The sequence below is a fragment of the Lucilia cuprina genome, chromosome 5 (genome assembly GCF_022045245.1).
Source record: "Lucilia cuprina isolate Lc7/37 chromosome 5, ASM2204524v1, whole genome shotgun sequence".
Classification (NCBI taxonomy): domain Eukaryota; kingdom Metazoa; phylum Arthropoda; class Insecta; order Diptera; family Calliphoridae; genus Lucilia; species Lucilia cuprina.
Window position 1 is genome coordinate 45,643,541 of NC_060953.1, and position 24,328 is coordinate 45,667,868.

Below are 24,328 nucleotides of genomic sequence, written 5' to 3' on the forward strand. Positions count from 1 at the left end.
GATTACTCGTTATTTACAACACTAACTTTTTGTACGTCTTTTTGTCTTCGTCATTTTAGTTCTAAAAAAATTGTGAAAGAAAAATTTCAAGTGAATATTTTTCACGTTGAAATAAAAAAAATTATTACATATAGTGGATAAATATGGCGAGTCTTGGGGGCGAACAACAAATTTCAACAAATAATTCAGCAGGTAGGTGAAAAACAAGAAATAAAATCAATCAAATCTGATAGGAATTAATGAAAATGATTCCAAAGAAATTTGTATGCGGTGATTAATCTAGCAGCGAAAAAAATATATGAAAAAAAGAAAAAAACTTGACAATGTATAGTGAAAAAAGATGAAAAAAAAGTTGTGTGTGTCGGAAAAACAAATCGATTGAAAATCAGCCTTGACTAAAGCGAACCAAATTAAAAAAAAAAACTAAAATAATAAAATAAAAACGTTATTAGCTTTGTGTGTGCAGCAGCGCTTCTCTGGAGCAGCAGCTGTTTCTTTACAATAAAAAAAGTGTTGGTTAAACAAAAGAATAAAATTAAAAAAAAATGAATAAATAATTGTGTGGTACCAACATGTTACATTATTAGCAAAAAAAAATATTTAAGAAAAAATGTATAACCAAGGCAAGTGTAATAAAAAAAATACATGGAAAATTTGTTGTAAAGAAGTGAACATTTTTTAAGTTATTTTTTACAATTAGATCATTAAGTTGCTGGTGATAATGATGATGATGATTTATGTATTTCCTACATGTTTTTCTAATGTTATTTCAACTTTTAATTCGTATTCTGCATTAGCTTCGGGTTTGTGCTGTTCTTTTTCTTCTGTCTTTTCCTCTTAAGAAAACTAGCGAGACAATAATAATTTGGGAGTAACCTCGACGGAGTAAAAAAGTTAAAAATAATTCAAAGTAAATTCCAGAAAGCTAAAAGAAATGTAGAGTGCCAATGAAAAAAAGAAGAAATTTTATTTAGTGCGTTGCATTTTTTTAGTATATTGCACGGAAAGCGTAAAGAAAGAAAAACACAAAACACAGCCACAGCTGCCGCTTTTCTTGTGAGGATCGTAACAGACACAAAAAAAATAACGTTGGTCTTGTTTTTTGTTGTATTTCTTTCATTTTTCTGCATTTTTATTACAATAAAATGTCTGTTTCTTTTTTGTTAATTTTCTCTTTATTCATTTCTAATTTTATACTTTCTATTTTAAATAGAAATGTCTAACTTTTTTCTATGCTGATAAAAAAAACTTAAAGTTTTTAAAAAGGTCATTTCAATTTAATTATTTTTACGCCTTTTTTTCTCCAGTGTGTTACAGTTTGCGATTTTTTCTCTCTCTTAATTCCTATTGGTATTTCTCTTTTGTTTGTAGTTTTTTTTTGCTTAATTTTCTTATAAGTGACTTTATTGTTGTAATCTTATAAGGTTTTTATAAGGATTTTCTTTATTACATATTCCTCTTTGTTTGACATTTTTAATGTGTTTTTTTGTCATTTTATTTGTATATATGTTTGTGTGTGTTTGCTTTTATTGATTTCCTTTTCTTTTTCGTCAATTATTGCACTTGCTATCTGTCCGTCCGTCCGTCTGTCGGTCTCTGCCGCAGCCACCTTTTACATTTAACCCCTGCTGTGACGTGACGTGCGTGTGTGTTTGATTATTTGAGTGTCATTTTTTAAGGTGAATAACCAATCAAATGCATTGTGTATGTAGTGTTTGTGTGTTTTTGGTTTTTGTTTTTATTTTAAGAAGTTTGAAAAAAAGAGGGGAGACATTGTTAAGAGGGTAGTTGAAAAAGTTTGTTGACGGTAAAAGATAAAATATTTCTATTACTTTAGAATAAAAATATCAAAACAAATTTCTTTAAAAACTTCTCATGGGCAGTTTTTTTTTTATAGAAAACTTCTTGAACAACAGTTTTTTTTAAAGGTTTTGAATGACAGTTTACTATAGAGACCTTTTCGAAGGACAGGATTGTTTAGAGAAATTTTCTTTTGAAAACTTTTCGAACAACAGTATTTAGAAGAGATCAAAAAAAACTTTCGGCGAACCCTTTTCTCTTTATAACTTTTCGAGGAACAGTTTCTTATAGATAGTTTTTGTAAGGACAGTTCTATAGAAACTGCGCTTTTAAAGAACTTTTCATAATACTCTTTTATTGCAGAACTTTTCGTAGAACTTGTTTGTTTAGAACTCATAGAATATAGAAGTTTTTGTAGAAAAGTTTTCATTAAAGAATAATAAGATTTTTCTTCAGAGATCTTTTTTAATAGAAGTTCTTTAACAAAACTTTTACAAAACATTTCGTAGAGCAGTTTTCTTTAGACAACTATTTATAAAATAGTTTTCGTAGAACTCTTTTTCATTAAAAAAAAACTACTTATTTCTAGAACAAATTTGTATTAGAGAAAACTTTTAGAGAAATTTTAATAGAATAGTTTTTTTATAGACAACTTTTTATTGAACAGTTTTCTTTAGAGAACTTTTCATAAAAGTTTTCTTTAGAAAATACAAATACGGAGTAACACAATGTATTTAACATAAAAATTCGAAATGTTTTTCATTCGAATCGAGTTACAGAGTAACTCCCTATCTTTCTTTAGAAAACTTTTGGAAGATACAATTTTCTTTGACTTTTAGAAGATCAACTTTTATATAAAAATTTCCAAAGAAACGGTTTCTTTTAATTAGAGAACTTTTAGAAGATCAATATTCTACCAAATATCAGTTTTCTTATAAAATTTGCCTTAGATAGGTTTTCTTCATAAAATTTTTCAATGTTAAGTACTGGACCAGCACTGTATCTGTATCGCTGATATCAACCTAAAACGGTCTTTCAGACTCTCTGACGAATGACGTGGATAAGGTTCGAACCTGAATATAGGGTACAGAGAAAGAATAGAATACGATATCATCAACCAGTCCTGAAGTAGTAGATCGGATTGTAAAATATCTACTACGAACTAGGAGAAATTGAGGGACTTAACCCATGCAACCAAAAGATTTTATTTAAAAACTTTTTTATAAAAACTCTTTCATTGGAAAAAAATTCAAAGAACAGTTTTGGTTGGAAAAAATATATCGACAAAAAATCTATGCTTTTCTATTTTAATAAAATTTTAAATTTGTAAACAACATTGACAGATAACAGATTACATTTGACAGTTTATTGTCATTTCCCACAACAATTATATTGACATTTAGCCAATGAATATCATTATCATTTCAAAGACAGCTGTATAACACAAATATTTTTACTCCAACAAAGAACTTTTCACTAACCCGATCGTAAAATAAAAGAAAATCTTTATTAAAAAAAGAAATTGGCGCCTTCTTGAAATGATTTTTTAGTTTAAACTCGTATATAAGTGTAAAATAAAATGTTATTCAATATGAATTTGTATGGCCTTACAAAATTATAAATACTTCACTTGATTTTTACATTCAATTAACTTCACCCTGTCTGTTTTTTTTAGCTTTCATTTTCGTATCTTTAATTTATCTACTTGCTGAGTGTTTTCTTTTTCTAATTGAATTCTAAAAAAGAATGTCAAGTGAAATAATGCATATGTAGGAGTTGATGTTTCTTTTTATGTTATATTTTAAGTAATAGACTACTTCAATATTTGCCAGATTTTATATGTTTAAACTGCAATTTACATCTGGTTTTTCTTTTGGAAAAGTTTGAAATAAACAGGAAAACTACTAAAAATGAAAAATAAACTTTTTTATTATTTATTTATACTTTTTAACACTTTCAAAGAAGCCATTTTATTTTATAGAAAAAAACCATGATACAAAGAAATTTAATACGTTCTGAAGTTTTAATATTGTTTTTTTTCAAAAAGCCGGTTGCAGAGTTATTACAACTAAATTGTTAAAAGTTAAACGCAATCGTTTATTACATATAAAAAATTCTACAGATATAAATGAAGTCATATAAAAATTGTTTATTAATTTGTTTTTTTCATTTTTCTCTATTTACAGCTGAAACAACTAATAGGGCAGAAAGCCGGGAAGGCAGCGTAGAAAGAAAAGGTAATTTCATATAAATAACAATAATATTTACAAAATTCTAAATGAGTTAAAACATTTTGTTAAAAAAAAATGTTTATATTAAAGAAAAGCACAAACAAATTGTTTGAAATAATAAGAAAATTGTGTAAATTTTTAAGTTGTTAATTAATAAAACTGATTTAAAAAAAACAATAGTAAAAGCAAATATTTTTGCAAAATAAATTTACAACTATTAGCATACACGTACTGGAAAATAGCTTTAAAAATAAATCTTTAACACAACAAAACAATAACTTAACCTACGCTGATTATTCTTTAGCATTCTTTGTATACTTCTCTTTACATTTACACTAAACTATGATTAATTCTAGTCTCTTTTTGTCTGCTTAGTTTAAATAGATTTCTTTCTATAGAACCACATACATAAATATCAGTTTAACATGTAAATTTTATCATCAACTAGTACCTACTTTATGTAGGTTTTCATATTTTTTTAATCTTTATATACGATATATATAAATATTTATACTATTTCATCTTTTTCGTCTACTCTTCTGAATATGTCAATAAAATGATTCAGAGTAAGAGTAAAAAAGAGCGCCAGTGAGAAATAATGACAGTAGAAAATATAATATTAAAAAACAACAAAAAAACCTTCATCCACCACACACCCACACTTAAATGTTGGTTGTTCTATAGTAAACGTCGAATCTTAATTAAGAATCTGCTATAAGATATATAAATATATGTAAGTCATACTAGGAAATATATTTGTCCAATTCACTCTCGGTGTTGTGTACGGTTATATCGTTGTAAGTTGTATTTTTTTTTTATTGATTTGTTTTTGTTTCAAAAAATTTTATTTGAAAATTTTATTTATAACTTACAACGCTACAACTATACGACATCGATTGTGAATTGAACAATTGAGTGTTTGTTATCATATTCGAAAAGTGAACAAAAGTTAGGATCAAACAAATAAAACTTTTTTCAACGAATCTTTAATTTTCGTAAAAAACTCCTTTGAATTTTCTATAAAATTTTTTGAGCAGCAATTTTCTTAGGAAGAGTTTTCTTTTGAAAACATTTTTCTTTTGAAAACATTTTTCTTTAGAAAACTTTTCTAGGACATTATGTGTAACAGTTTTTTGTAGAAAACTTTTCGTAGAAAAGATTTATTTAAATAATTAAACGTACAACATATTTCTTAAGATTTTTTAATGATCAGTTTTCTTAGGAGAACCAAAACAAATCGAAGATCAGTTTTCTTTGGAAAACAGATCAAAGATCAATTAGCTTTGGAAAACTTTTCGAAGATCAATTTTCTTTAGAAAACCGAACGAAGATCAGTTTTCTTTAGAAAACAAATCGAAGATCAATTTTTCATAAAAAACCAATTGAAGATCAGTTTTATTTTGAACACCAATTGAAGATCCGTTTTCTGTAGAAAACCAATGTAACTAAACAAAAAATAGTTTTCTTTAGAAATCTTTTTAAAGATCAGTATTCTTTAGAAAACTTTTCGAAGATCAGATTTTTTTAGAAAACAAATCTAAGATCAGTTTTTTTTAGAAAACAAATCTAAGATCAGTTTTCTTTAGAAAACAAATCGAAGATCAGTTTTCTTTAGAAAACCAATCGAAGATAACTTTTTTAGAAAAACAATCGCAGACCAATTTTTTTTTAAAAACGAAACGAAGATCAATTTTCTTTAAAGACTTTTCATAGATCTGTTTTCTTTGAAAAACTTTCAAAAAATCAATTTTCATTAGAAAACATTTTGAAGATCAGCTTTCTTTAGAAAACCAATCGAATAACAGTTTTCTTTTGTAAATCAAGCCTGGATAAGCTTTAGAAAACTAATCAAAGATCAATTTTCTTTAGAAAACCAAGCATTTAGTTTTTTTTAGAAAAGCAATTAAAGATCAGTTTTATTTAAAAACTTTTCGAAGATCAGTTTTCCTTAAAAACGCTTATTGAAGATCAGTTTTCATTAGAAAACTTTTCGAAGATCCGTTTTTTAGACACTTATCAGTTGTCTTGGTAAACTTATCTAAGATCAGTTTTTTAGAAAACATATAGAATATCAGTTTTCTTTTAAAAACATATGAAAGCTTTCGTTAGAAAACTTATTGTATCGATTTTGTTTAGAAAACCAATCGAAGATCAGTTTTTTTTTTTAGAAAAGGTATCTTGAGAAACCCTATCGAAGACCAGTTTTATTTAGAAAACCAATAAAAGATCAGTATTCTTTTTAAAAACTTCGATTTTCCAAAGAAAGCTAATCGAAGATCAGTTCAGAAAATCTGTATTAGAAGATGGGTATTCTTTTAAAAATCTGTGGATGATCAGTTTTCTTTTAAAAACTTAGTAAAGATCTATTTTTAGAAAACTTTTTAAAGATCTGTTTATACTAAAAGCTTATCGCAGATTAGTTTTATTTTTCAGAAAACGTTTAAAAACTGTTTGAAGATCTGTTTTTTTACAAGTTTTCTTTTGAAAACAACAGTTTCTTTTGTGAGTTTACTCTTATTTAGCCGCATTATTTGTTCTTTCAAATACTAGTCACCCTGTTTAAATTATAAACAAAAAATAAATAAATAATTGTTCATTTACATGCGAATGAGTGTGCGAGTTCATTTACCACTACACAGCAAGACTATGTATAAAAAAAGTTGAAAGTATTTGTAATAAATTTTACTTTAATGTATGACATACCGCAAGTTAAGAGATGTAACTAAATTAAAAACAAACTATGCTTTTTTTCATATAATTTTTTTTTTTATGTGGTTTCGCAATTCTAAATATAACTCTCTAGTGGCCTTTGGAAAAGACAATTGCTGTTGTCTCTTAAACAATGACAGACATTAATAATTGCAATAAATCTATAAAATGTTTATTGTTTTTGTTAAAAAAAATAAACTTAATTAAATTTGTTTAAATTAAAAGTGGAAAATATTTTTTATTATAGAAATTTATTTAAAATGTTAAAAAGTAAAGAGAGAGAGAGAGAGATCGAGAGAAGTTTTGCAGTTTGTTTTTATAAATTGGTTTAATAACGCATTATTTTTATATCCTAAAGCTTATGTCCTTTGCCAAAAGGTCAAAAGTCTTGTATAGTTCTTTGACATACTTATCATCATATATATAATGCTTCCTACGTGTTCAAGTGTTATTACAGACTGTAAAAGAAAAAAAAAACAAAAATGGTACTAAACAAAATTTTTGTAATAACTTTTTTTTCCTCTTTTATAATCCAGTTTAAATATTTAACAAATTTTGTTTGTAAAAATAATAAATCGACTTTCGAATAATCGAACAATCGACTTTTTGTCGAAAAAAGTCGAAAAGTCGATGTCGACTATTCTGTTCCAAAAAAGTCGATAACTCGACTATCGTCTATGAAGAAAGTCGAAAAGTCGACTTTGTAAATAAAAGTCGAAAAAAGTCAGAAAGTGGAAAAAGTCGAAATGTCGGAAACAGTCGAAAAAAGTCGAAAAGTCGGAAAGTCAGAAAAAGTCGAAAAAAGTCGGAAAAAGTCGAAAATAGTCGAAAAAAGTCGTAAATAGAAAGAAGTCGAAAAAAACTCAAAAAATCGCAACAAATAGAAAAAATATAAATAAATTTTTTTATTATTAATAAATAATAATAATATAATGTTAAATGGCAACATTATAAATTTACGCTTCTGGCAACTTTATAAATTTTTAACTCTGGTCGGAAAAAGTCGAAAAAAGTGGAAAATAGTCGAAAATAGATGAAAAGTCGGAAAAAGTCGACTATTTACAAAATATTAAAAGTCGAAAAATCCAAAAATCGACTTTTAATTAAATGAAAAAAGTCGAAAAATCGACTTTTAATTAAATGAAAAAAGTCGAAAAATCGACTTTTAACAAAATGCAAAAAATCGAAAGTCGAAGTTTCATAAAATGCAAAAAGTCGAAAAGTCGACTTTTCATAAAATGCAAAAAGTCGAAAAGTTGAAAAGTCGACTTTTCATAAAATTCAAAAAGTTGAAAAGTCGACTTTTCATTTCAACTATAGAACCCTATTTTAAATATTCTATAATAATAAAAGTAAAAAACTAATTAAAATTATAACTTATTTATATTTTGTCTTATACATTCCTTTCTATAAAAGTAAACGTGTTAGCAACAAGTAAAATCGATAAACTACACAAAAATTCACACAATTTTGTATTAAGTTTTGTTTTTTTTTTTTTTAATTTTTTTGCTTTTTATAAATTCCCTTATTATGATTGTTATTTGCAAAAAATCAAATTACAAATTCAAATGTGTTAAATAAAAATTTCTTTTGCAAATATGCAGATATTTTAAACATATGACAATCATATACAAATATATACAATCGTTTTTTTTTTGCACAATGTTTCCATTACCATTACTAAATGCTAATGTATAGAGTAGATGGAGGAGTAGATTGTGTATGAAGACTATAGTATGGCTTAAAGATGGACAAATACTTTATAATTACTAGTTGACCTAAATCAATTTAGTTGGCAAAAAAAAAGCACAATAAAACAAAACGTCGTTGAGTAAAACTCAAACAAATACAATATCTACAACATTGGCTGACTGACTGGCTGATGATGACGCAATCGTCTTAGAATAGTAAATGGGAATTGAAAAGAAAATCGTAAAACTAGAAAAATAATAACAAAATATATACATACATACCAGCAAATGTTATTATCATTATCATAGTAGTAAACATTCTTCATAAAAATGAAAACAATATCAATTCATATTATCAGACAAATAATATGTAGAATAGAATTTAGAATAAAAAAACCAATCTACAAATAAAATAACGATAAATTTAAAATTAACTCTTATTAGACTTTGGTTTTACATACCAAAAACAGATAGTAATTAACAATCTAAGCAATACTCCCAAGAGGGGAGAAGACAATATCTTTATATAAGAGCTTTGCTAAAGCATACATAAAATTATTCTATATATATATATAACAACATAAGAGCATTAGCTTAGCTTTAATCAATAATTTTTGTTCGAAACCAGACATGGAAAATGAAAATTTTTGAAATAGTATTAAGCATTTGAAGGTATAATCTACATATAATCCAGTCCATAGAACATTCAATTAACAAGTCTGTGGACTAGTCTGGGTCTTGCCTATGGTCTAATCTATGGACAAGTCTATTGACCAATCCATGGTTTAATCAATAGACAATTCATTGGATAAGTCTAGTCTACTCTATTGACTAGTTTATGGACTTGTTTTTGGACTAGTGTATTAACAAGGCTTGGTATTGTGTATGAAAATAATCTATTGACCATTTCATGGACTAATCTATAGACCATTCTTTGGACTAGTCTATGGAAAAGGCTATTGATTAGACGATATACTAGCCTATTGACGAATCTTTTAACTATTCAATTGACTGGTTTATAAACTAGTCTATGGATTAATATATGGACTAGTGTATAAAGTAGTCATTGACTAATCTATCATTGACTGGTAAATGGACTAGTCTATGAACTAATATAGTGAGTAGTCTATGTTGTTGTTGTAACAGCTTAAACTATATGATTTTAAAACTGGGGATTTAGGTCCAAACAAGAAATTGGACTACTTCAGTAGGGTTAGTCCATAAATCCATGGGACTAAGTGAATTAGGGTGGACAGGACAGTTAAATATGTGGTGGGTATCAAGGAGACCCTGGCCACATGCTGTGGATTGGGATGGCAATGTCTATATGAGACCAGTAGGCCTTGCCCATCCCAATCTCTATTGTGCCAGAGCAACTCTTGTTTTTCGCAGCAGGTTCTTCTTTATTTCTGCTGTAGGCGGTGGGTGACCTCCAAAAACGGCATTCATGTGGTAACCTTGAACCGCATGAATACCCATGTCTAGGGGAATCTTCCAACTATGTAATGTTATAGTTGGAATGACTCCTCCGGTGAGATTACAGGCGGAATTGTTTAGTCAGCATGACATTATGTTCCTTGACTGGCAGGACAGCAATTTCGCAGCTTTGAATATTTCTCCACTGGCTATCAATCAGCAAAGGAGACCATAATTGACCATTGATTGGACAATAACTTTATAGATAGATAACAAGGTTTCTTTGTCGATTCTCCAAGTGCTGCCGGTTAGCGCTTTGGGGACCTTTTTTCTACTTTGCAATCTGTGCGTGTTTACAGTGGCATCAGCTGAGAAGGTGCAGGATGTCCTAGAAGAGTGTGGTATGGCTGACTATAGTCTATAAACTAGTCTAGTGTCTATTGACTAATATGTTGTCTAATCTATGAACTAGTCTTTTGACGAATTTATTGCCTGCTCTATATCGAGTTTATTGAATATTCTTGTCTATTGACTAGTCTATGATCAAGTCTATGGACTTGTCTAGTGAGTAGTCTATAAAATAATCTATTGACTAGTCTATAAAGTATTGAGTGAATAATCTATTACGATATTATTGACTAGTATATGGATCAGTCTAAGAACTAGTATAGTGATTAGTCTATGAACTAATCTATTGACTAGTATATGGGCTAGTCTTTCGGCTAGTATAATGCCTGCCCTATGTCGAGTATATATATTGAATAGTCTATGAATTTGTGTCTAGTCTATTATCTAGTTTGTGGATTAGTCTATGTAATAGTTTTCTTAATACTGGAAAAATATTTAAACTGTAAAAACATTTAATAAAATTGTCAACATCAAGATACTGACGTATTTTTCAATGTCAAAAAAGTTCAATAGTATATAGTTTACCACGCCTGTTCATAACCAACCAACTTACTCACTTTCCTGCTTTGGAAAAAATCCATATAAGGAATTACATTTAAAAATAAAGTTTAACGCCAAGATTTCTCATTAAGCTGTGGAAATAAAATATCTGTTGTATTTATTTCAATTCATTAATTAAATTTTGTACGTGCGTTTTCATTTTATGTTTTTTTATTAATTTTATTTTCAACTGAGAGTCAAAGTTTAATTTCATTTCAATTTTTATCAATTAATCAAATTGTATTAAAAAAGATTATTTGCTTATGTATTGAAAATTGAAATTGATTTCTATAACAGTTTATGCAATGGAATTTTTAAAAACAACATTACTTATTTATTTTAAACACTTTTTTTACATTTAAACTGTAATTTAAACTTAATTTACTTTTTAAATTAATTAATTTCCATTTTGTTTTACATAATTTTGGAATGTTTATTACAATTTATTTTTGGTGATTCATTTCTTTCAACTTGAAATTGCACTTTTATTTGTGATTTTTTTTTATAAAAAAATATTTAAACATTTGTTTAAATAAATCATTAGTTATTGTTATGAAAGTTTATAAACAGTTTTGTATTATTTTGTTAATTTATTAACAAACAGCCTCAGGTTTTTTTCGATATCCATCTTTAATGTTAGATCTCTCTGTTAAACGTTACTTTGGCCTTATAATGTATGATGATTAATTATTTATTCATTCATTTAAAAATTTAAATAGAGCTTTTTTAAACAATTGTTTGAAAAAAGTACAATTTTTTTATCTATTTTTAAAAGAGTCTTAATCATCTTTTCGTATCAAGCTCTAATATAGATCAATGATAAGAGATGATGATAATTTTGTTACACCAGCATTGTGGAGAGGTTAATTAATATAAATTAAAGTATACCGATCGACTTAGAATCACCCATGTCCGTCTGTCCTGTCTGGCTGTCCATTTAAACCTTGTGAGCAAGGTACAGGCCATAATTTTGAAGACATTTTGATGAAATTTGGACCATACGTACTTTTCGGCCCAACGACGAAGCCTATTGAAAATCGTTGAAATAGGTCCATTATTTCATCATACAACCCTGCCCCCAGAAAGGGCTTTAAAGTTCATAATTATGTAAAATATTGTAGTATCTCTACAAAAATCATCAAAACATAGTTCTATGTATGTCTTCGTTGACTTATCAAAGCTCAGTTTTCTTTAGAGAAACTTGTCGAAGGTCAGATATCTTAAGAATACTTTTCGATGATAAAATTTCATAAGAAAACTCTTCGAACATCAGTTTTCTTTAGAAACTTTTCAGAGATCTTTAGAACATCTTTCGATGATCATTTTACTTTAAAAAACTTTTCGAAGATCGGTTTTCCTTCGGAAAATTATCGAAGATCATTTTTTTAGAAAACCTGTCGTAGATTAGTTATATTAACATGTCAAAGATCTGTTTTCTTAAGAAAATTTGTCGAAGATCAGTTTTCTTTAGTAAACTTGTCGAAGATTAGTTTTCTTTAGAAAACATGTAGAAGATCAGCTTTCTTTAGAAAACTTGTAGCAGATCAGTTTTTTTTTTAGAAAACTTGTCGAAGATTAGTTTTCTTTAGAAAACTTGTCGAGATCAGTTTTCTTTAGAAAACTTGTCGAAGATCAGTTTTCTTTAGTAAACTTGTCGAAGATAAGTTTTCTTAGAAAACTTGTCGAAGATTAGTTTTCTTTAGAAAACTTGTCAAAGATTAGTTTTCTTTAGAAAACTTGTCAAAGATTAGTTTTCTTTAGAAAACTTGTCAAAGATTAGTTTTCTTTAGAAAACTTGTCGAAAATCAGTTTTCTTTAGAAAACTTGTCGAAAATCAGTTTTCTTTAGAAAACTTGTCAAAGATCAGTTTTCTTTAGAAAACTTGTCGAAGATCAGTTTTCTTTAAAAAACTTGTCGAAGATCAGCTTTCTTTAGAAAAATTGTTGAAGATCAGTTATTTTAAAAAACTTGTCGAAGATCAGTTTTCTTTAGAAAACTTTTCTAACATCAGATATCTTTAGAAAACTTTTTGATGATAAATTTCATAACAAAAAAAATCGGTTTTTGAAAACTTTTTTAAGATTACTTTTCTTTTGAATACATTTGCAAGATCAGATTCCTTTGAAAATGTTTAAGAATATCAGTTTAGAAAACATTTCAAAGATCACTTGCACTTAGAAAACTGGTCGAAAAACATTACAATGAGGAGATGCTTCTTAAAAAGAACTAAAGATTTCTAATTAAAAAAAGTCTAGCTAACTGTATTCTGTGAACGAATTGAATGCATAAACTAATTAGAAATTATTGATTGACATGTATACGAAACATATCCATCATATCTCATAATTTATTATCAAAATTCAAAATGTTATCAAAATGCAAATATTTATCTAGTTCAATATTAATATTTACTTAAAGTAAAAGGCTTTCAATATATTTTATTATTTAGTTTAGTAAATTTTATTCGAATTTTCCATTAAACCCTTAACAGCAGCAAAGCTTGCACTCATTTTTTTTGTTTAACAATTTCTACTCTTTTTAGTTTTATTAATGTTTTTATTGCACTATCGAGGGAAGTAAATGTAGAAAAAGATAATAATAAGTTTGTGTTTTTGTTCGAAAACTGTCAAACTAAAAAAAAAAACTAAAGAATAAAGATATCGAATGAAATAATGAAAATAAATTTTATTATCATTAAGCGGCTATTTTATTTTTATTTCATTTTTTACTTTTATTATTTCTCCAACCTTTTTGTGAATGTGAAAGCAAACAATACTCAACTCCAGTTGTATTTGTTGAAATGTTGTTGTCGTCTCTTGAGTATGTTTGTTTTTGGTTTTTAATGATGAGCAAATATATGACGTATGTTATTACTCGGTTATATACATTATGTACTTTACAACAAAAACAACAAAAAATATACTTCTTTAAATTTTTAATTCTTTCATTGTTGTTGTTGGTATTTCTTTTTTTTCATTTATTGTTTAGTGTGATTGACCTTGACTTTAGTATTTGTGTGTGTGTGTGTGTGTGTGTGTTTGCGTTTGTATGTTTGCTCTCCATTAGATTGTTGATATTCATTCCTCTTTGTAGTGTGCGGTTTTGCAAAGCAAAGTTTTCCTAACAAGAGTGGTTGGTTGGTTGGTTGCTTAGTTTATTGCCTGTAAATTAACAACAATATGATTTATTTAATCTTTATACAATAATTAACTTAATTAACAAATATTATTAATTAAAAGAAATGAGAATTTAACTTGAAATTTCTATATTATTGTTTATATTGTTTGGATTTGCGAAATGTAAAGAATATATAATAGAATTGTTATTAAAATATATATAACCGATATCGGTAATACTCAAGGTATAAAATGATTTTACAAATGGCAGTTTTACTGTTATCTTTAGAAAACTTTTCAACAAACAGGTTTTATTATAAAAATTTTATCTTTTGCCGATTCTTTTTGTCATGAGTACGTGTCTAAGTAACAGTTGAACATTTTGGCCAAATGAGAACCATATTTTTCAGGAGTGAAGAACTTATTGTCATTATAGAACAAGTATAGAATGACTTCTTAAAGTTTCCATTTTCAGTTAATATCGGATTTTTGTTACTTTAAGAATGTTATCGAGATTTATCGAGGATGTTTCACAAGTACATTTGGAAGCAAACTAAATTATACAAAAGCAATCCTTCCCAAGACAATTGGTTCTCCGCTTCGGAACGACCCAATTCTCAGTCGACCAAATGTCAATTCAGCAACAGCTGTATCAAATGGAAGTTAAACAACTGTTGAATAACATCCAGTTACAGCCAACCTGTTACAACAACAACAACATACAAAAGCAATCGAAATTTCCATCGTTAAACGGTATCGAATGCAACGGAAATATGTCTAAGTCTTGGTTGTTGCAACCATTTAGCTGATACAGTTATAGATGCCTTGATAATCATTAAAAAACAAGCTTGAGTAACTTCAAATCGGAGAAAGTTTAGAAGAGTTATCAAGGATTAATCTTAAGTTATATTATTCAACATCGATCGACAGTGGTTTTACGTTTAGTTTTAAGTCTAGCAATTGAACTAATTCTATTTGAATGATCCATAAATTCATAACAGATTGGATGTCTCCTGACAACAATTGTACGATAGAGAAACGGATCGTTTTGGAGTTGGGATTCAATTGTCTTGGAAACTAGACCATCTATTTGTTTTTGAGCCTGTTACTCCATACTCATCTCAACTGTGTTAGAACTCTTCACTTCCCGCTTCGAGATTTGCTACCTATTTCGGCTATAGGTGGAGGACGCAATCCACACATGATATTCATGCGTTAACCTGAAACCGCGGTATCGATGAATGTTATTCAAAACTCGATTCGATACAGAACAATGAAATTCAGCATATCATTTCCTATGCTCTTTTTAAATACAGGAACATCTATGGTATCAAACCTTGCAGGAGGAATTGTTAACTGTGTGATATTAGAGATTGATATTGAGATGACTACTCTGTTGACATATCAGGAGTAACTTGACTGGTAAAACCCTTGTTTTCTCATGTATGTGGTGCTAAGAAGTTTAGCGAATAAGCCTCATCATAATTGTCCTCTGATCGGTAAACATGGGGCAACGTGATACCTTTATAATAACTGAAAAGATATGAAAGCAAAATGAAAGTAAAAAGTAAATATTTAAGATATATCGGATTATTCCGATCAATGACGGCTGGATGACTTCTTCACCATCTTGCTGAATGAATAGAATTGATCATCCCCAAATCAGGTTCTCTTAATTGTCTCCTTACCAGGACCTTTAGGTACGCCAGGCGGGCGTTTTCTTTGAAGTTTTCGCTTTCGATCTCCTTAACCTCTTCAATATGAAATTTTATCTAAAGAGTCTTTCTGCTAGCAAGCTCAACGTGATGCAGAGATAAATCCCTCAACTTCTGTGTGACACTAGTTTCATTAAAGGAGTCTCTTGACACCACTAGAAGGCCTTCCATGTCTATGTCGGTCAGTACTCTCATACTCAAAAATTCTGGCATAAGGGAAACGTCACCGTTATCACATGTGCTGTCCAACTCCCTATTATCGTCGTTGACCGTAGCGTCCGGATTTTCCGTATCTAACATCTCGACCACGCCTTCCCTTGTGCCTCTCTTCTCATTTACGTCTAAGTCAGTCAATACTTGATTCTCATGCCCAAGAATTTTGTAATAGAGGTTAGTAAGGGAAACGTAACCGTCCTCCCATATACTGTCCAACTCTCTATCATCCTCGTTAACCGTGACATCCGGATTACCCATACAATCTAATCACCTCTTTCGTTGCGTCCCTCTTCTCGTCCATGATCGTTTTTTATTTATGTTCACTAGAAAGCACGAACGATCCATGCAGTGACGGCGTACGTGGACTAGACAACTAAATTCAAATCGCGCTTTGTCCTGACGCTAAGATATGAGTAATATTCCAAATATTCGTGTGAATTTTCATAAATCCATATTTAAACTAATTTTAATTAAATTACTAATTACCCAACATGATTAAAATAAACATTGATTTTTTTCAATATTTATTTCCCATACACAATGACAAATCCAATTAAAAGCTTTTTAATAAAAGAAAGCCATTTTTCTATAGCAAATACTACATGTTGTATCTACATTTTATGCACATGTAGAAAAAAAATTTTAATAAAAATGACAGACCATTTATGAAATACACATGTTTTTTTTTATATGCCAGAGGTTATAACCTGCATTCAAGTTTGTTTGTGCTTAAGTAAAATGTAATAATGACTCAAATATAAAAAAAACTATAAACACTATAGATTTAATAATAGTAAAAAAATATAATATAAAATAAATTTTAATTTTTCTCTATTTTTTTTCAATTTATTTTCATATTGTATCTATCACCTCTCTCTCCCATCATGTACACACACGCTGTGTTTTTTGGATATTGATTGTCGTTTGGGGCAAAAATGTTAATTTTCATACTTTAACGTGAAATTTGTTACGTTTTGCTTTGTTTGGTGTTTTTTGTGTTATTTTTGGTTTTCGGTAACTCTTACTACTCTTACTACTACTCTTTTTTTGTTATTTTCCTTTTTGCCCACCTAATATGCTGCTTAAATGTTGTATGCATATTGGTACGTACCAAAAAAAAAAAAAAAAAAAAAAAATACAAAACTAAACTGAAAATAAAATACATACAACATGATGATAATGATGGCTAACAAACAAAATATATACATATACGTTTTGGTTGGCTGTGTTTTTGCTGGCTTAACATGCGGTGGTTTTCGATTTCTTCGTGTATTTGATTGTTGGTACAACTAAAACTTAAATTGAACAAAAAAAAAAACTATAACTACACTCTATCGTTATTATTATTTTTATTGTATTTGCTATATTGATGACCAACAATCACCATCAACACCACCAACACCACCAACAACCAAAAAACCCACAATAATTTCAATGTTTTAATAAAATAATAACACACAACAAAAAAAAAGCAGCAGCCAAAGAGCGTGACGATAAATTGAAAGTTGCTAGGGAACGTCAAAATGAAGAAAGACAAAGAAAAATCGAGGAGCTAAAGGCTCAAGCTGAAGCTGCACAAAGATATCGCGAACAAAAAGAAGAGGAACGTCGACGTCGTATCGATGAGATCAGACAAAGAGACACGGATAAACGTTCACAGGTTGAAGAACGTAAAAAGGCCATAATGGAAGCTGAAAAAGAAAGACGTGAATATATATTGAGAAAGAATCAAGTAAGTCTTGTTGTTGTTAGTTTATATTTATAAGAAAAAAAAACTAATTAAATATTTTATTAATTTGTTATTAATGATTAATGTTTTCTTTTTATTTTATTTTTTTTTTTTGCAAATTTTTGTTTATTAGGAAAGAGAATCAAGGATAGAAGTTAAGAAACGTGAAAGAAATTCCATTGGTTATGCTTTCGGTTCCTCAACACCACGCTTATTGGAGCCCTCCGATTTTGGCATGGTATCACCAAGTACATTTTGGGGTCAAAGACGGTTAGTGTTTTTATTATAATAAAATTTTTGGAATTTTTACAAAAATCGATTCGACTTGATTTACATTTTCATACAGAAAATGTTTAAGTATAGAAATCGACTTCGAATCAATGTTAGTTTTCGCATAGATAACGACTTTTTAATCGTTTTCCGTGAGAATCGAAGATGCTCTTCGTTTAGAGCATCGACTCGAGCAAACGACTCGAATCGAAGTTGGATTTCATAGAGAAATATAATTCAAAACGAAGTTAGTTTTCATATATAAAACGACTTTGAATCAAAGTTACTTTTCAAACAAGAAAACGACTTCGAATCGAAGATGCTCTTCATTAGAAAATAACTTAAAATCGAAGATACGTTTTGTATAGAAAACGACTTCGAATCGTAGAAAACGTGTTTGAATTGAAGATGCTTTTCGTATAGAAAACGTCTTCGAATCGAATACGCTTTTCGTAAGGAGTACAACTTCGAATCAATGATGCATTTCGTAAGAAAACGTCTTCGAATTGAAGATGCTTTTCGTAAAGAAAACGACTTCGAATAGAATACTTTTCGTATAGAAAACTACTTCGAATCAATGATGCTTTTCGTCAGAAAGCGACTTCGAATTGAAGAAGCTTTTCTTATAGAAAATGACATTGAATCTAAGATGCTTTTCATATATCAAATGCCTTCGAATCAAAGATGCTTTTGGTCAGAAAACGACGATGAAGATTGAATATGTTTTTCGTACAATGTTTTTCGAGTAATGACTTAAAATCAAAAATGCTTCTCGTTTAGAAAACGACTTCGAATCGAAAATGCTTTTTGTATAGAAATGACTTAGAATCGTATATGCTTCTCGTATAGAAAACGACTTCGAATCGAATACCCTTTTTGTAAAGAATACAACTTCGAATCAATGATGCATTTCGTAAGAAAACGACTTCTAATTGAAGATGCTTTTCGTAAAGAAAACGACTTCGAATCGAGTACTTTTCGTATAGAAAACTACTTCGAATCAATGATGCTTTTCGTAAAGAAATCGACTTCGAATCGAATACTTTTCGTATAGAAAACCACTTCGAATCAATGATGCTTTTCGTCAGAAAACTTCTTCGAATTGAAGAAGTTTTTCTTATAGAGAATGACATTGAATCGGAGATGCTTTTCATATATAAAATGTCCTTCGAACTGAAGATGTTTTTTGTATAGAAAACTTTAAATTGAAGATGTTTTTCATATAGTAATGACTTAGAATTGAAGATGCTTCTCGTTTTGAAAACGACTTCGAATCTAAGATGATTTTTGTATAGAAATGACTTAGAATCGAAGAAAACGACCAATTTTGGTCAGAAAATGACTTCGAATTGAAGATGCTTTTCGTATAGAAAATGAATTCGAATAAAAGATAGAAAAGACTTTGAATCCAAGATGTTTTTTGTATAGAAAAAGGCTTCGAACTAAAGATGCTTTTCTTATAGAAAACGACTTTGAATTGAAGATGCTTTTCATATAGAAAATGACTTCGAATCGAAAATGCTTTTTGTATTAGAAGATCGTTTTCGTATAGAAAACGACTTCGAATCGAAGATGCTTTTCATATAGAAAATGACTTTGAATCAAAAATGCTTTTTGTATAGGAAACGACTTTGAATTGAAGATGCATTTCGTATAGAAAACGTCTTTGAATCAAAGATGCTTTTCGTATAGAAAACGCCTTTGAATCGAAGATGTTTTTTGTATAGAAAAAAGCTACGAATTGAAGATGTTTTTTGTATAGAGGACGACTATGAATTGAAGATGTTTTTCGTATCAATGTTGCTTCTCGTTTAGAAAACGACTTTGAATCGAAGATGCTTTTCGTATAGAATAAGACTTCAAAAAGACTTCGATTTAGAGTAAATTTTCATATAGAAAACGACTCCGAGTTGAATTAAATTTTTATATAGAAAACAACTTTGAGTTGGAGTAAGTTTTCATCGATTCACAACATCGATTGGAAGTAAGTTTTCTTAAAGAAAACGACTTTGGTTCAAGGCAAGTCTTTATATAGAAAACAACTCCGAATCGAAAATAGTTTTAAAAAGAAAACAGTTTAGAATCAAAGTTGATTTTTTATAAAAAAAAAGAGTTTGAATCAAAGTTAGTTTGCATATAGAAAATGACTTCGTATTGAACATGATTTTCTTATAGAAATCGGCTTTGAATCAAATTTTGTTTTTGTATTAAAAACTACTTCAAAACATTTTAGTGTTCATATAGAAAACACCATCAGCTCAAAGTCATTTTCTATATGAAAACAAATTTTAATTCAATGTAGTTTTTATATAAATTTGAGAACTTCCTCTTTTATTTTCTCTTCTTAAACCTCTTTAATAAAATAAATTTTCATTAAATTTTTCTTTATAACTTTAAAACGAACACGTTTTTCAATCACAACATTTTAATTTGCTTTTTATTTTATTCTTTTTTTATTTGTTCTTTTAGTTCCACTTCAATATCAAATGTTGCCGGTGCTTCACTTTCACGTCGAAGTTCAGAACGTGAACTTAACGACAGTGGTTCTAAAAAGCGTGCAACATCAGCCAGTGGCACAGAGAGACATGATGGTAAGTTCATAATAAAAAAAAGCATGTTTTTTTCTTATTGTGTTTATATGTTTTAACTTTTTAAGAAGAAAAAAAAAAGTTACAGTTTTAAAACTTGTTTTATTTTTTTATGATTAAGTGTTAATAATAATATTATATTATTTTTTTTATATTAGTTTACAAAACAGAAAAGAAAACAAAATATGTTGGCAAATGTTATGCCCCCCTTTTTTTCTTTATTAAAAATATATTTATTTGCTGTGTCAGTTATAAAAACAAAAAAACATTTTTTTTAGTAATGAAGTACACAAAATATTAAATTACTTATGTGTGTTAATTACTCTAGTTAATTAATGTCTTAATTTATAATACATTTTTTTACCATCCCAAAACAAAACAATGCAATAAAAAAAGTTATAGTTAACATAGTGTTTGTTTGTTGTTACAGTTTAAAATTTTGAAAGTTTATTTTGTTTTTTATTCCCCGACAAAAAATAAAAGAAGACAAAACAAAATTCTTCCCCCTAAAAGAACAAAAAAAAGAGCAGCAAAGCACGTTTCCCATTTATAGTTTTAAGTTAGAAATATATATATTTTTTAAATTTAAGTTGCAAGTTATTTTTTAGTTCTAATTTCTATTGATTTCCTTTAATACTAGTTTCTCTTTTATCTATCTTGTTTGCTCCCCTTTTATTTTTTTTACTTAAAAATCTATTTATTCACTTTTAACTTGAATTTGAATTTATGTAATTTAAAAACAAAATATCACCTTTTTACTTTGTGTTTATGCACTTTTCCACCACCACCACCACCACCAATAAAAAAAACCACTGTCTCTACTTTAACTACTACTACTACTGCTACTTTATTATACTCTTCAAATCAATCAATCAATCAATCGACTACAAATTCAACAGATCATCGTCGCAAATCATCTTCAATGTATGAAGTATTCAATTGGGGCTACTCAAACGATGAGCCCCCTAAAAGATTTTCACTTTCTATTGTTGGTAGTGAAATAAATATAGATGGACCACCACCACCTCCAACAGCAACAGCTTCTACAAAACTCAACAACACCAAGAACACATTCAACAACACAGAGAATAATTATATAAATAATAATCATCATAATTATCATCATAAACAATATTCAAATCATAATTTCTATAATACTAAGGGTGAGGCTGCAGTAATAACACTATTTATTTATGTTTTTATTGCATCTCAAGTTTATTTTTTTTCAATTTGTTGTTTTTTTTTAATTTTTTTTATATATTTTCTTAAATATTGTTTTATTTTTTTATTTCCTTTTGTTTTATAAATTTGTCTAACTTTGAATGCTGTTTTTTTTAATAATTTTTGTTTAAACAATCTTTTTTCTTTTAATTTGCATTTGACCTTGTTTTTTTCGATTTTAATTTAACAAATTTGCATGTCAAATCATAGGTTTGTTTTTTTTTCTAACTCCAATTTGAAAGCATTTATTTGCTCTTAATTTGTTTAACAATCATAAAAAATAACATTTTTCTTCTATTCATAACGATTTAAACGTTTTTTTCTTCTCATTTTCTTGTTTTTAGTAAAAGTTATCAAAAGCTTAAAAAAGAGATTTTAATTATAATAGTTTTAGTTAAATCTTTATAACATCGATAAATGGAAGACACAGAAATCATAGACAAGCTTTCTATAGAAAATTTGTTTGAATCCAAAGTGTATTTTCTTATAGGAATAAATTTGAAATGTTTTTTATAAAACGATTTCTATAGAAAAATCTCGTTATCTTCATTTCAAAAAGAAAATAATTCAAATCGAAGTCACTTTTCATATAGAAAAGAACTTCTAAGTTACTTTTCATATAGAAAAGTACTTTCAAATCAAATGACTTTTGACATAGAAAATAAATCCATTTCGATGTAACGTTTCATATAAATAAGAACTTCGAATCGAAGTAAATTTTATATAGAAATAACTTTGAATCGAAGAGACTTTTCATAAAGAAAAAAACTTCGAATCGAAGCGACTTTTTATATAGAAAAGAGCTTTGAATCAAAGTGACTTTTCTTATAGAATAGAACTTCCAATCGAAGTTACTTTTCGCATAGAAAAGAACTTTTAATCGAAGTTACTTTTCGCATAAACAAGAACTTCGAATCGAAGCGACTTTTTATATAGAAAAGAGCTTTGAATCAAAGTGACTTTTCTTATAGAATAGAACTTCCAATCGAAGTTACTTTACGCATAGAAAAGAACTTCGAATCGAAGTTACTTTTCGCATAGAAAAGAACTTCGAATTGAAGTTACTTTTCGAATAGAAAAGAACTTCGAATCGAAGTTACTTTTCGCATAGAAAAGAACTTCGAATCGAAGTTACTTTTCGCATAGAAAAGAACTTCGAATCGAAGTTACTTTTTGCATAGAAAAGAACTTCGAATCGAAGTTACTTTTCGCATAAAAAAGAGCTTCGAATCGAAGTTACTTTTCGCATAAAAAAGAGCTTCGAATCGAAGTTACTTTTCGCATAAAAAAGAGCTTCGAATCAAAGTGACTTTTCATATAGAAAAGAACTTCGAATCGAAGTTACTTTTCATATAGAAAATAATTTCGAATCGAAGTTACTTTTCATATAAAAAAGAACTTCGAATCGAAGTGACTTTTTATATAGATATGAACTTCGAAAAGATGTCACTTTTAATATAGAAAATAACTTCGAATCGTAGTGACTTTTCATATAGAAAATAACTTCGAATTGCAGTGACTTTTCATATAGAAAATAACTTCGAATCGCAGTGACTTTTAATATATAAAATAACTTCGAATCGAAGTGAATTTTCATATAGAAAATAACTTTGATTCGAAGTGACTTTTCATATAGAAAATAACTTTGATTCGAAGTAACTTTTCATATAGAAAAGAACTTCGAATCGAAATTACTTCCCATATAGAAAATTACTTCGAATCGAAGTCACTTTCCATCTAAAAAAGAACTTCGAATCGAAGTTACTTTTGATATAGAAATGAGCTTCGAATCGAAGTCATTTTCCATCTAAAAATTAACTTAAATTCAATATATATTTCTAATAGAAAACAAGCTCGTTTCGAAGTCTATTTTAAAATGAAAAATCATTCAGATTTAGAGACGCTTTTTATACAGAAAATTACTTTCAAATTAGATTATTATAAGACACGTTGTTTATTTAATCAACTGCAGTCATTATGAGTTTTATGAAATACTCTCATATCATACTAATTATAAAATCACACTAAATCACGTTTCAATACTTTGAAACAAAAATATATAACAACTAAAAAAAAACTTCCAAAAAAATTTATAAAAAATCCCAAATTTGCAAATGTCAATGGATTCATAAGGCAGCTAATTGTATGTAGTTTTGTTTTTATTAAAATGATTTTTTATATACTTGCTACCGGTATATTTTAGAATATAATTATAGAAATAAAAACTATGAATAGAGAGAAAGAAAACAAAGAGAAATTAAATCAGGTTATTGTGTTAAAAAAAAAAACATTTTTTGTTAAACTTCCATATTAAAGCATTAGTATGAGACAAACTTTTCAGCAAAGCGGTGCTTTTTTAAATTAAAAACGTTTTTGTTTAAAATTGTGTTAAAATTTGTTGTAAATAAATAAAATATACAAAAAAAGTGCTTTAAATAATTAGTTAACAAAAAAAATATTTAAATAATTTATAATGCATTAATAAATTAAAATAAAATGCTGCCGGGAATTAATAGAACGACAAGTAAAGTGTTTTGTTTAATAAAACAAATTTTAGCTTTTTTTGATACTTTTACTAAAAAAAGAAAATGTTAAGTTTACAAAAAACAGAGATCGTTAAGACCAGCTCTCTTAATAATGCAAATAACTTACAATAACCTCAATTTACTAAAAAAACA

The 24,328-nt window shown here is 28.0% G+C and overlaps 1 protein-coding gene across 12 annotated transcripts in view; it reads left to right on the forward strand.

Moving 5' to 3' along the window:
• The window catches only part of LOC111686644 (ensconsin), a 37,702-nt gene continuing 13,374 nt past the window's right edge, over positions 1-24,328 (forward strand). For 2 of the 12 annotated variants that reach the window (XM_046950940.1, XM_046950941.1), the window contains exons 1-6: positions 3-192; positions 3,987-4,037; positions 17,315-17,574; positions 17,705-17,841; positions 20,311-20,432; positions 21,329-21,592. In XM_046950940.1, coding sequence (XP_046806896.1) covers positions 144-192; positions 3,987-4,037; positions 17,315-17,574; positions 17,705-17,841; positions 20,311-20,432; positions 21,329-21,592 — 883 coding nt within the window. In that variant the 5' untranslated portion in view covers positions 3-143. Of the gene's footprint in view, positions 193-234; positions 624-3,986; positions 4,038-17,314; positions 17,575-17,704; positions 17,842-20,310; positions 20,433-21,328; positions 21,593-24,328 lie in introns of those variants that run through there. The other 10 variants (XM_046950935.1, XM_023449011.2, XM_046950942.1 and 7 more) reach the window with 10 other exon arrangements.